The sequence below is a fragment of the Puntigrus tetrazona genome, chromosome 18 (assembly GCF_018831695.1).
Source record: "Puntigrus tetrazona isolate hp1 chromosome 18, ASM1883169v1, whole genome shotgun sequence".
NCBI lineage: Eukaryota > Metazoa > Chordata > Actinopteri > Cypriniformes > Cyprinidae > Puntigrus > Puntigrus tetrazona.
Genome location: NC_056716.1, coordinates 3,672,568 through 3,686,314, shown reverse-complemented (window position 1 = coordinate 3,686,314; position 13,747 = coordinate 3,672,568). Strand labels below are relative to the sequence as shown.

Here is a 13,747-nt window from a genome sequence, read left to right as displayed (position 1 = left end):
GACAGCCAGTCAACAGATTCTCAGCGTAGACATAGTTGTTGATGTATTGCTTTCCAAATCTAGAACTTGTGCTTCGAGCAGCAGGTGAATCCGAGAATAGTTTACTTTAAATACTCACACCAGTATTGTCCCTTAGAAACCATATTTGTGCAGTTTTTGTGTGCTTGTAAACTTAAAATTATACGTGCAGAAAATTTCATTTTAGTCTCACAAATGCAGTTCTTGTTTGCATTTACAAGGTGCAAAAGTGATCTCTTGTTAATAATAAATTACATGAATTTGTTGCAAATCAACACAATGACAAACAAATACATATAAATGTGCCATTTATTGACATAATAATTACATATGTGATCTTTAGTGGTCAATATAACACGTCAGTTTCTTTTTAATGGACAGCAAAAAAATAATATGTTGAAGTAGCATGCAGACACATTTAGGCTATTTATTTATTTTTTTAATTACTGTGTCATTCTTGATATGTGATTTGTCTAATTACATAACAATATGCAAACTATTAAAGTATTAAGGTATTTCTATACCCTAGTGCTGTGCTTGGTTTATATATGTAGTGTGCTATAAAAAGACTGGAAACGTGCTTGATGTAACAACGGTCATCACTTAGGCCCTGCCCTTATTATATTAGCCACAGAGAGACGCTGTAGCACAACGTCGGTGTTCAAAGCTTGAGTCTGTAATTCACACTCCTTTGTCTGAAAAGCTACACTGAGATTCCAGTCCAGAGTTTCAGAATCCAGTGAGGGATCGATAGTCTTGAAGGCAGTCCTGAGGTGCTCTGCATCCACTTCCCTACATTGATGATAAACAAAACAGAACAAAACTATGACAACACTATTATTGAAATCTAGAGTTAAACGGGGCTTTTACTCTATGATAGAGTAGATCTATGATAACATTTTGTAAACAATGGATGGATGAAGATTTCTCACTGTTTGCCATCTAGTTGCACTCTGAGCTCGCTGATATACTGGAGTCTCTCAGCAGTAGCTTGTTTTTTAACTAGACTCAGGAATTCTTTGTGTCTTCCATCTGTGTCCTGGAGTGGGAACAATGTAAACAAAATACGGTGTTGTTCTATATATTTATATTCAGTAACCATGCCTTAAATAGATCATAAAATACCTCTGTATAAAGTGTCTGATAAGCAATGTGCCCTCCATTACTCTTCAGCTCTGTCTGAGCCACCACCAAGAGCTCCTCTATGTCTTGATCTGCCTTCAGAGGGAAAGCCTTCCTCAATGCATCACTGAAAATTAGCATGCATAATTTAATAATAATAATCACATGACAATCATGCATATTCAACTGAGGAATTCGGAGTCTTTGTTCACCTAAATTCTACGACAGTTAGTGATCCGCATTGTGTTGTGTCACTTTGAATTAAAACCTTGAGCAAGTAAGACAGCAGCTGAGTCTGTCCATGGTAGATACTCTCATCAACCTGCCACAAGATTACAGTCAGATATATATATATCCCAAAAAACTACTTTCATTGGACTTAATTGTTCAGCAGTGCTATGGACATTTACACAAATGCTTATTTAGAGTAAGTGCAAACCTTCCCAATCAAGATGTCATTAAAAAGGCAAATGAGATCATCTTCAAGATTGTTCTGAATGCCTTCCATCAAGCTGTAAGCCCACTCTCCTGCCTTATCCTTATAATGTTCAACAAGATAGCTGTGAACAAACATCTGCAGATCTCTGGAGTCATCATTCTTCATTGAAGAAAAACATGTGGAGAAATACAGCATTAAATACTCAGAACTAGTAACTGATTAACTAGTGACTGATTAGACAAATCAAGACAATGTATTGGTATGCCATACGTACCTTTTCATTCTCTGCATTTTTTTTCCTCCAGATGTCTTTAATAACTCTAACTACATCTGCTTTCTTGAGTTTAAGATTCTTAAGTTTCCCCTCATACTGTAGATAAATGGGAACGTCACTGGATGTGCCCTGTGAAAACAAATTTACTTCAGCCTCAGTTCATTTATAGCCTATGCTTAGCGTCTTTTTCATTTTTTTTACATGTAGACTAAAGAGATAAAAATAGATCATTTAGATAGATAATAGTTAAACAGATTATTTTATGCAATAATCCAAAAGCCAATGGAAAAATCCTATTGGGGTTTTGCTGAGAGAACCAGGGTAATACTACCTTCAATGCTGGCCTATAAAAATATGCATCACTGCAGTGCTCTATTGCTATTTTTGATGTTGAGAACACTTACGAGACCGGTGAAGAACTTATTTTGGCCATTTAGCTGCTGCAGCAAGATCTCCAGCCTCTTTTGGCTGGATTGACCTTCAAAGAGCTCTTTACATCGCTTACTGCCTCCTAGTATATCTGTAACACATATTACATAAGATTATCTGAAACATAAGATTAACTGCACTATATAAAAGATATGTCAGCTTATGTCTGGACAATTGAGATACTGTTACCTGAACATTGTTCCCAGTACGGTCTAGGAGTAACAGTGTGTTTGTTATCAGAGCCGTGTTGCATCACAGACTGACTGGAGTGTAACACAGCAGGTGCTGACTGTTGATTAGAATAATGTTTAGTAATCAGATGCGTTTACTATTATTTATTTATCATTATAGACCTAGATCTATATCATTATAGATCTATCATTATAGACCATCATTATAGTTTCTCTGCTCAAGTACCTGACAATGAACCTCAAGCAGTGTGTCATACTCAGACTTTATCTGGTCAAAGTCTGTCTGTAAGGTTTCAAGCTAAAACATGGAAACAAATCACATTAAATATTAGAATTATTCATTCATTATATTGTATGCAACTTAAAAATAATACTTTTTCCCAGACCTTTATTAAAGTCTCCTCATGTATATGATTCAGTTTGTCCCAGTCTCGTCGTGGGACCACATCACTGTATTCAGCTTGCAGGCGGTTCAGCTCAACTTGGACTTTGGTGAGGTCCTCTCTACACACCTGCAAAGCCATTTTCACCACCACGGGATCCTCAGATTGATCCTCTGAGAGGAACAAGCAAAGTTTTTGTCAAATCAGCTCCTCGCTACTCAACCCCAACCACGGCAATCAAACCTCTATAAAAAGCTTCAGCCCGGCTGAATCTTCAAAAAAAAAAAACAAGCCTAACTATATTTAACACACTGATTACTTTCTTCTGTCCAGTCATCATCATCAAAAGAAAACAGGATGAATGCTTCAGTTGGCATTTTCCACACACTAACATGACTGCTGCGCTAATAGATAAATGGCAATCACATTTTTTATTGTGGTATTGTAATTTCAGGTAAGAAAAAATAATACTGAATAATAACTGAAATGCAGGACACTACTTGCATCTTGAAGGAAGTGTGACAAAGATGTAATGTTTAAGACTAGTGGTCACTCTATCACTAGCTCCTTACTCTCATGCACTTAATTCCAGAAGTTTAAATATTTGTTTCCATGTTTATTTCTATTTTTCAGACTCTACTACTAATCGTCACTCGTGTCACCTTCATTATCATCATATTCAGTGTCTTGGGTAGAGGTCATTGTGCTAATTCTGGTGATAAGCAGTTTTCGTGCATCACGTTCATTCCTGTACAGCTGATACTGGGTGGCCAGATCCTCTTTTAGGTGATCAACCTACGGGAGAGATACACATGTGTTTGTGTTTCATTATTTATCTACTATTGTCATATACGCTTTATGGAAGCATAAGTGTTGTGATTGTTAACAGCAGCTAACATTACTAACATTAATATTAATAATATTTAACTGTTTTGAGCAACTCAAATAAACTTGTTTACTAAAATCTTATATAAAAGATTAGATTAAAAAATATATTTATTAAATAAAAAACATCAATTACCTAAAGTTTAAGCTAACCACTTACAATACTGAATATTCCAAGGTAGCCAGATCTCTACAAAAGGACAGACGAAATGAATGAACTCTACCTGAACCTGTAGAGCAGTCTGTTGTCCTTTCATACTCTCAATGACATGCTGCAGACGCTTACACTCTCGCTTCAGAGCTCGGAGCTCATCTCTTTCCTGTACTCTCTGATCCAGAATCCTCTTTTCACACTGTTCTGACACAAGCACCAGCTTCGCCCGCAGCGGAAGCAGGTCCCGGATCTGTTCACGAAGATGCACTAGGTAGAGACATTAACACTTTGATTAGTGACATCTCATCTGTTTTTTTCCTTGTGATTTACTACTGACCAATTGAGTTCCATTAGCAATTTATTTGACATTATATCAAAAACTTACAGCTACAGTTAATGTAAAGGCTTTGCATTACTTACTATTAATAATAATTATATATTTATACAATAATGATATAATTAGTAACATAAAACTAGAAAGGGCAATAACCTGCTAGTACAGTGATTTTAGCCCCTAAAAATAACTAAAAAGATTGCACATACCTAATGTTATGTCATACTCATTTTTATGGAAGAGAAAATAGGTTTGTAAGTTTTAAATTCTTCAATTAAATATCCAAACACCTCCTGGAAAACCTTTATATAAGACAGGAAAAAGCAGAAAAATTGTTTCACAAATACTAGTATTGAAAAACACACACACGTATATATATATATATATATATATATATATATATATATATATATATATATATATATATATATATATATATATATATGTGTGTGTGTGTGTGTGTGTGTGTGTGTGTGTGTGTGTGTAATACATTTGTTTACTTGAAAATAAGATGCAGTATAATATATGTAGCCTGCTGTGTGTACTAACATTTCTTTTTGTTGTTTAAAGAAACGTATAATTTATGCAAAGGATGCATTAAATAGATCAAAACAACAGTAAAAGCTTTCTTTAAGAATTATTGTTCAGAATTGCATTTCAAATAAATGTTGTACTTTTAAATCCTAAAAAAATGTATCAGAGACTTCCACAAAAATATTAATAATTTTCGGCACAAGAAATATTTTTTGACAGCAAATAAGCATAAGACGATTTGTAAAGGACAATGTGACATTTTGTAGACCATGTAAACATTAAATTTTAAAATATATTAAAATAGAAAAAAATCTAAATGCTTTTTTGCTTGTTTGTTTTAACAAATAAGTAGACATTAAATACATTTAAAAATTATTCCAGACTTCATACCCGTGAATTGTAATATACAATTTATACTAAAGAGTAAAAGACGTTACAAAGTGGGATATAAACCTGCAGTCTGAGCTCTTGGACTTTGAGGCCATGTGTGTCTAAAGCTTCTAATTCTCTCTTCAGATGAGACTCCAGTTGTTTTAAGAAACGAGGCTTGGTAAGAGATCTGCAGCACATCATATATGCAGACATTAGGACCAAAGTATGCAATGGACATGGAAAGTGTAAACCCTGGGTAAACTTTTACAACTATTGCAATGCTAAAATGAACACTATGTGATGCTATGTGTTGCATTTGCCATACTCATGATGTTTCATTCCTCTGGGCTTTTGGGCAATTTGATTGGTAACTTCAGCAGGCCAGGATGAAAAGTTGTCAGAGGTTTCCCCCACGTTGATCTGAAGGAAATTAACGTTAATTTGGGATTAATTTGCATATGGTGGCTGTCAAACACTACAACATAAATGCCATTTAATGTTTTATGCCACTAAATTAAAGTCACACTTTATTTACTTTTTAAAATTAAGTTTAAAATACTATCATATCTGAATTTCTATTGTTAAATCAGCAGGTTTATAACTCACTTTTATAAACTTTGACCTAGATATCCCGCTAGTAATGTTTCGTTGTGATCCTCTGCTAACGGAAAGACAGACATTTTCAATTTAGGTCAGTGACAGTGGCAGTGACTGATACTTCATCCAAATGATTATGTTTTTATTATATTTTTCAAATATGTTAACAGTTGTCACGCTGTAGGCCTATTAACTCAACATTAGGAAATAATAAAGAAATGGCAATTATTGAAATACAATTTACTTTATACGTATGCGTTTACTTTAAATAATCCTTGATATAAAAACACGTTATTTGTCAGTTACCCATTTACTAGCAGTGTTCTACTTAACTACTGACTTTGGATTAGGCAGTCATTTCCAGCTAGTGTATTACATTATCGATTCTGAAATGTCCTTAGATCTTGCCTTTCAGAGTGTGACAACGGTGGCAGCTGTAGCTCTTTCAGCGACATTTGGACAAATAAATAGCTTGATAATAATCCACAGCAAAATTTAGCAGCGAACGTCTAACTGAACGTTCAGCAGCGTGGCATTGTTGTTGTTTGAGAGGTGGTTGCTATGATACCGACGGACCCTAGAAAAGCCTTTCCGTTTATAGACGCCCACCGCGTGCCTGTACGAACAATAGCGTGACTTGTCGTCTAAAACGTTATATATGTCGCATTAAATTCGCTTGTAAATTTTAATGTATAAATACGCAATTTGGTAAACATTTCAAATGTTTTATGCTTTGGTACGATATAACATTTGTGTTTTTTTCATCACGGCAGTGAAGGCTAGTGCGACTGCATTACACCACAGAGAGTGTCTTGTTTTTGTAAGACCGTCTGTTTTTTAGACTGAAGAGTGCTTAACTTGTTGAACAAAATGTCTTGTTAGGGTTAAATGCGACCTTGCCTTTGGATTGAATGTTCTTGTTTTTAACTGTAAACGTATATTAGAAGATTAAACATCATAAAAATAACACATTTTTAAAGAAAAGGACAAAAACAACAACAACGTACAATGAATTAACGCTTTATTCCAATAGTTTAACACGTAAAACAAAAGTAACGTTACTATTTAGGTTGAGTTATTAAAGTATACTACTGCGTCACAGATCAAAAGTTTAGGATAAGGATTACACGAAGTATGTTACATAAAAGCTGAAATGCATGCATTTTAATATGGCAAACATCTAGTGAACTTAATGTACATCATCACGCATTTGAATAAATTACGGGCACTGAATAGAGAAGAAAAAAAAAAAAAAAACACGGGTTACTTTCCATCTAAATCAAGTACGCTCCTGCTTAAACTATAGAATTAGGAGTTGTGCTAAAAACTACAAATCCTATACTGCGTTTTACAGCCCGCTCCTCTCCCGATTGAATTAGGTATGGGTCATGTAGTTGATGGCACTTCCCTCATGTCAGCAGTGTGCACTGCGCAGGGCTTTGTGTTCAACTACAGTACCCACACGTCACTGTAGAGCGGCTGTTATCCGGGGATATCTCACCGCTGCTGTTTCTCTCCTTAGTCTAGCGCTCTCTCCTTTTTAGCGGATTGGCACAACAGGGTAGGATTACTAGAAGGAATACAAAACATAAGCAAAAATGGCAGAGCTTGGAGCGGGGAGCCTGCTCACAGGAGATCCTGCTTTTAATTATCAAGAGCATGAGCTAAACGAGCGTTTGAAGCGGCTGTACCCGGCCGTGAATGAGGAAGAGACCCCCTTACCCCGATCTTGGAGCCCCAAGGATAAGTACAGCTACATCGGGCTCTCACAGAATAATCTGCGGGTGCATTACAAAGGTATACAGATGTGACACACGCTGAACTGTCAACCCATAGGCCTTGACAATCCCGGCTGGTTCGCTGCACTCGAATATGTGCAATCTCCCCGATCTAGTTTGAGCTGCTTTTTTCCGTCCCTTTTGCTTTGTTGCATAGAAGGAAAGAGGAATGTCCAAATGGGTTGACATTTAGCAAAACATCATGTCAGAATTCGGCTAGCGAGAGTAGCTTGGGGCATAAGCACGACTGGGAAGTCTAGCTTTCGGACACTTACCTTTTACCTATTGCCATGACAAGAACATCAACTGTTATTGATTTGCCAAGCTTATGGTTTGAACTCCCTTTCGGTGAATTAGTCGAGGTTGGTGCTAGCTAGCCACGGCAGGGCAATAAGGGCAGCTAAGCAGCTACACCATTGCAATGAATTGCAAATGCTTGTTAATTTACTCCGCATTGCATAAGTGTGTTTTGTTATCCGCTATCGGGTGATTTATATAAGGACGCGCGCCGCATCACAACGAAACAAATCGCCGAAAATGTTTTTATTGCGTATTTGAGGCATTTGACGCACGGACATGTGCGTATTCGTGTTTACGAACGATATCGAACGATTCGAATCAGAGCGAATCGTTGCGAAGCGCCGAATTCGCCATAATAATGAATTCGAATTCCACAACATTAGCTGTTTAAACAGTTGTGGCGTTTCGAATGACCCAGTCGCCTCAGGGGGGTCTGTGAATTTACCCGTTGCAGATGTACTTTTTTTTTTGTTTAACAACTATGTACATGCTTCTGGAGAATACATAATAAAGCGGTCTATTCTAAGAACTATCACTGAGCGCAATGTATATGCTTTTAGTGAGAATGTTTTAAAAAAATCTTTTAGAAGAACTAGTATCTGATTTTACTAGTACTACCATTTTTGATCATCGCTAAGTAATCCTACAGTGTCTTTTTAATATCACTGGATGTACATTAGACCAGTCATCATTCGAGTAGTGACCTGTATTTGTTTAATTAGCCTAGTATTATTATATTATTTACAATAACTTATTCTTTTGCCACTAGTCACTGTCCCAGTAGTGCAGATAACGTAGGCCTTTATCGTTCCTGGTAAGAAGTTACACATTTTTGCCACTGAATTCTAGGGAAATCTGAGCTTCACATATCAACTATTCATTCGTACTAGTATGTATTGTAATTGTCGCTGGTGTCTATTCCAGGTTTCCAATAATAATTCTGTGCGCTATTACTGAACAATATAGTTGTTGGTATGCGTTCTAGTTTTCTGAGTGCGATCTGAATAGATGTTAATCTGCATTTACTGTGCATTAAAATAAGCCTACTTGTATGATATTTTAGAGAACTATAAAGTGACTTTCTTGACTAGCCATTGAACCTAAACTAGTGATATTTTATGTCATGATAACAAAAAAGCTCCTATGCCGTAGCGTCTACTTGAATGATTAGGTTTATAAAAAGGCTTTGTGCGTTGTCTGAAATGTTACTGACACGTACCCTGGTTATTTTTAGTTTAGGCACAAATGCTGTTATAAAGAGCCTAATTCTAATTTGACGATGTGTGTCCATGGGTTCGTTGAGCAATACTTCAAGATTGTTGCCATTTGAGGGTCAGGGGTGTATAGACTGTAGCCATTAATTTTCTTACGTGTTGTGCGTTCCGTTTGACAACTGTTTGTGTCGGTGCTCAGGCCCAGTGGGAAGGTTATCCTTACAGTTTACTTCATCCCCTTTGACACATCAATGAACAACACTGCATTATTTTGGTAATGCACACTGCTTTGTGTCTGTGGAAAATTGTACCTCATTGGCAACTATCTCCTTTCAGGCTATGGGTTTGTTTACCACTTCATATGGTGGCGGATGTTAGCCAAGAATTAGATTTTTTAAAGAGTCAGATGATATTGATACACTTACATTGATTTCTTTCCTCATTGTTAAGGATCTTTGTTTCTTTTTGTTCTGTCAGCCTGACTGTTTTGGTCGGTTTATTCTCAAAGTAGGACTGCGGTGATTAGATTAGGATCAAACAAAGGCTTGTTACTATAATCTGCAGTCATTATATACATCACGTAGCTGTGTATTTAAAGCAGCTCCAGTTAATAAGTGATTTAACCTGCAGTCTATTAACCTTCAGTGCTATTTTGGCCAGTGTACCAGATTCTGTTTCTTTGGACTGGATTTTAGGTAACATCATATTTCTGTCAAGTAAAGACACTAGATATATGCTGTCAAATAATGTGATGAAAATCTGTGCAATGTTTATGCCATGTTATACTGTATTAGCCCACATGGCTCTCCATCTTTATTTAGGAAGCGTGTAAAAAAAACAGTCAAGCCTTTGCATGATGAAACAAGGGGAAAAGACACCAGAGGCTCATTTTCTAGCTTTGTTCCCAGTGTGGACCTCATTTTACTCATCGTCACACTGACAAGGACGTGAGCCCATTAATGGAGGGAGGAAATGTGATTTTTGCTGTATTACACCCATGCAGACGTTGTTTTCACACCGCCTCCCGTGAATAGATTAATGATCAAGATAAATAGATGTGGATATATTAGCGCAACATAGATTGTTTGTGGTTTGATGAGCTGCAGTCCATTTTCTGTGTAGGCTGTTGGATGGTGTTTCCTTTAAGCTCATTGTAATGTTTGCCTATAGAGGGCTTTTGCCTGTCTGAGGAGCCAATCATGCATGTTCAGTCGGCGTGGTGACATCACCAGATTGTGTTCGTTTCCCCCTAGTGTCTCTGTGAAGCTGTGAAACCCTGTTTGCTAACACTAGCACAACACTCCCAATCTTCTCTCCCTGTGTCTTTGTTCTCTCATATTGTACTTTTTTTTTTGCCTGCTTAGCTGATGTTATTATGGGTGCCAGCTGTAGCTTTGTACAGCTCTCACCATTTCACTTGGATGTTTTGACAGAAAAACCCTTAAATATGAAGAGGAGTTTTGCCAGATAGCGGTGCAATTTTGTGCTGCTGATTGATTTTGTGTTTGCATGAGGTATGAATATGGCATTGCAACACTTTTTTTTTTTTATTTTAATTTAGAAATTAATATAATAAAAGGTAACAGCAATGCCAGTCATATTTCACCCCAGATCAAACTGAAAATTAAGAAATAGTATAAATAAAATAAAGATAAGATAAAGAGAGTTTGTTTGCATTGTGATATAATTTTTTCCACCTTTTTTGTATTTTTTTTTTTATAATTTTGATGATATTCAACAGCTGTAAGTAAAGGAAATTAGAATCTGCTTTTTGACGTTATTTTCATGACAATTAAATTTGTGATTAAAAGGAAATAGAAATGGATCTTTTTTCTAGAACCTTTTGGGACTTGGTTGTATACATTGCTTGTTGTGCAGCCAGACCACTTTAATGAGCATGTAGTCAATTGTAAGAAAGAGGCGGGATTAAGCCAATTTAGTGATTGGAGAAGTCCAGCATTCATCACAGCTGTCTGTTTCACTTGAAAGTTGAGTTGTAGTTAGGGTTGTGCGGGTTGGTGTGAAAACTTCTCCACAGTTGTTTTAGAGCACCACCACAGTTGGGCATATTAATGCTTACATTAATTTTCACTTTTATTTTTTTTAAGAAGCCAGATTTTCCTCATGACCACCAACATACAAAATTTTTCTCTTTTCTGCTGGCTGGTGATCCAGATTGTTACAGAAAGCATTGTTAGTTAGCTTTTTTTAATTTACTAAATGTCAGTTTAGAAAAAGTGTTTTATTGACAAATGAGACATTACTTGGCACGTTAGAGCTGTCACAATAAATCAATCTCTGGAATTGATTCTTTGCTTAGTTTTTAAAACCAGGTGGCGTTCTAGGCTAGTTTTTAACCACACATTCAAATGCTCACAAATAAGAGCGCTTGTGTGTTCGGCTGAGTAATTAAATGTACACCTCAGCTGAAACCAATTCTTTCTGACTTTATGAATGATTATTTTAAGTTCAAGTGACGTGTGCGTAAGGAACTAGACGCAATACTAAGAATCAGAATCGATTCAAGAGAGATTTTCAATGCTTTCGAAAAATTTATCTACAAATCGATTTATCATGACAGCCACATAGGTCACATTATGCACAAGTTCTATTTCAAACTAAATATTTTCTTTATGGATTTTAACCTTTGTGCCACATTTACCAACAGCTTATACTAGTGCAAACTGTGTTTTAGCATTAAACCAGTACTGTCAGAAATAACTAAAGACACACAGTAAAGAATTAGCCCTGAAATTGCTTGGATTATCAGTGCCGATGGACATGTGGGAGAAAAATGAATTGTGATTTATTTTTAAATCTTCTATGTGATTTTTCATAACCAGTTTAAAAACATTTATTTGGAATTAGAACACTGTTTATAGTACTTGCGTGACCTTACATGCCGTTGGGCTATTAAGTATAATGAGTGTAAGATTGTGCATGTAAACATTTTAATGAGATTCACTCTTATCAAAACTGAAAGTGAGTTATGTGTCCTAAAGGGATTACTCACCCCCAAACCCCAGTTACAAAATAAGGTATGGAATAAAACCGCGCCAATACAGAACATGCCATAATAAAATGATATGTTCTACACCAGATTAGAGCAGCGCTTTAAGATTGAGCAGACCTATGATTATGCACTGCAGAGGAGGACTTTGTATGAAAGCCATTTGTATTTTGTGCATTAAACATGTTTGGCAGAGAAATAGAGGGAGGTGCAGACAGACAAGCAACTAAAGAAGGAGAGAATCACCCAGGGTCCTCTTGCTGTTCTTTGCTCCTAGAATGGTGTGGTCATGGCATGATGTATAAATAGATTGAGTGTGTGAGCAAGGGGCGGGGAGAAGCGTGTACACGTATGTGTGTTTATAATGTGTGTGTGTGTGTGCGTGTTGAGAGACTTGGGGATTTGCACATACAGGGTCGTCTGCCTTTACTCTGGTTGTATGAGCCGTGGATATAAATAGATTTTGTTAGTGTTCTTGATTATGAATTCTTGTCTGGGTTTGGCAGACAAACCTATTGTGACTTCCTAGCAGAACGTGGAAAGCTAAAAATATGTGATTAATATTATTACAGTAATCACAGAGGATGATAATGAAGAATACATACGCTTGGTACACCGTTTTCCCCCCAAAATGCATACACTGTAACCTGTTCCTGCAGTTAAACTTCTGGTGAGGGTTATGTTACAGTTCTGGGGCACACAAAGATACACTCGAAATGTCCATATATGTGCACATGGGCGAGTTAAACATGAGACTCTGGAAGTGCAGTGAAGTTGAATGAATGATTGGCTCAGGAGGAAGGCCTGGCCTCGCAGAATCTAATACTGTGTGTCCATTAATGCTGGCAGGTGTTACAACCTGCAGGAAACTGGATTAGGAGATTGGAGCACATTGCTATGGTACATGGAGGCTTAGATGACAATGACACTCACCAACTTCCTTTCTCACACTGGTCTTGAGAAGAATTGAAACTATAGCTTGTATTAAAGGTTAACTTTAAATGGGGTTCGATTTCAGTATGACTTGTTGAGTGAAGCAGTATGAGAATTTAATTACCCATAAGGTAGGCTATAATCATGAAAGTTTGTTTGCCAAAAGGAACTTTGCATTTGAAGGGGCGGAGCTAAACAAAGGACATGGTGCCGTTTTAGATGATGTTAAAACTTATTTTTCTCTCTCTGAACCATGGTCTGATTAATCATTTACATTAAGACTACAAAAGTCACTTAAAAAGGAATATTATTTTCATGTTGACAGTATATCATTTCTGCCCTCTAAACACACTTAATGGAAATGCAAAAATTTTTCCTTCCAAACTGGTTTCCCAAACACTCCTCATCTACAAACACACTGTAGACAGGGAGTGTGCTCACAAACAGGTAGTGCCACCACAAACCTGTGCCATTGGTTGATCCGAAAGTTGACATGTCGTACCACTCAAATAAACAGAGCAATGTTTTATTGCCACACTGTTTACACTCTTTGGGAATACAACCTCAGCTTAATTATAGATGTCTCTGTTCATCAAAAGGACATAGTATTTCAACATTAAAATGTATTACTTGAAGGGATGGTTACCTTAAAAAATAAAATTCTGCCATTACTTACTTACCGTCATCCAAACCTGGATGACTTTCTCTCCTCAGAGAAACACAGAAGACCTCACAGATGACCTTTTAACTTTCATTGTATTGAAAGTAGACATTTCTCAA

The 13,747-nt window shown here is 36.6% G+C and overlaps 2 protein-coding genes across 3 annotated transcripts in view; one reads left to right on the top strand and one right to left on the bottom strand.

The window, feature by feature from the left end:
* Nucleotides 1-309: 309 nt before the first annotated feature.
* On the bottom strand, nucleotides 310-6,274 carry tsnaxip1 (translin-associated factor X interacting protein 1). Its single transcript, XM_043264543.1, is given in 18 exon segments — nucleotides 310-810; nucleotides 951-1,057; nucleotides 1,144-1,267; nucleotides 1,353-1,462; nucleotides 1,580-1,738; nucleotides 1,854-1,982; nucleotides 2,258-2,373; nucleotides 2,472-2,571; nucleotides 2,700-2,771; nucleotides 2,860-3,029; nucleotides 3,519-3,651; nucleotides 3,966-4,162; nucleotides 4,439-4,459; nucleotides 4,462-4,531; nucleotides 5,217-5,322; nucleotides 5,461-5,555; nucleotides 5,742-5,793; nucleotides 6,141-6,274. Coding segments are annotated over 18 exon segments (2,001 nt in total). The 5' UTR covers nucleotides 6,188-6,274; the 3' UTR covers nucleotides 310-617.
* A 743-nt stretch (nucleotides 6,275-7,017) lies between these two features.
* The window catches only part of ranbp10 (RAN binding protein 10), a 23,294-nt gene continuing 16,564 nt past the window's right edge, over nucleotides 7,018-13,747 (top strand). The window contains exon 1 of one of the 2 annotated variants that reach the window (XM_043264544.1): nucleotides 7,018-7,529. In XM_043264544.1, the coding sequence (XP_043120479.1) occupies nucleotides 7,331-7,529 (199 nt within the window). In that variant the 5' untranslated portion in view covers nucleotides 7,018-7,330. The remainder of the gene's footprint in view (nucleotides 7,530-13,747) is intronic. The other variant, XM_043264545.1, reaches the window with a different exon arrangement.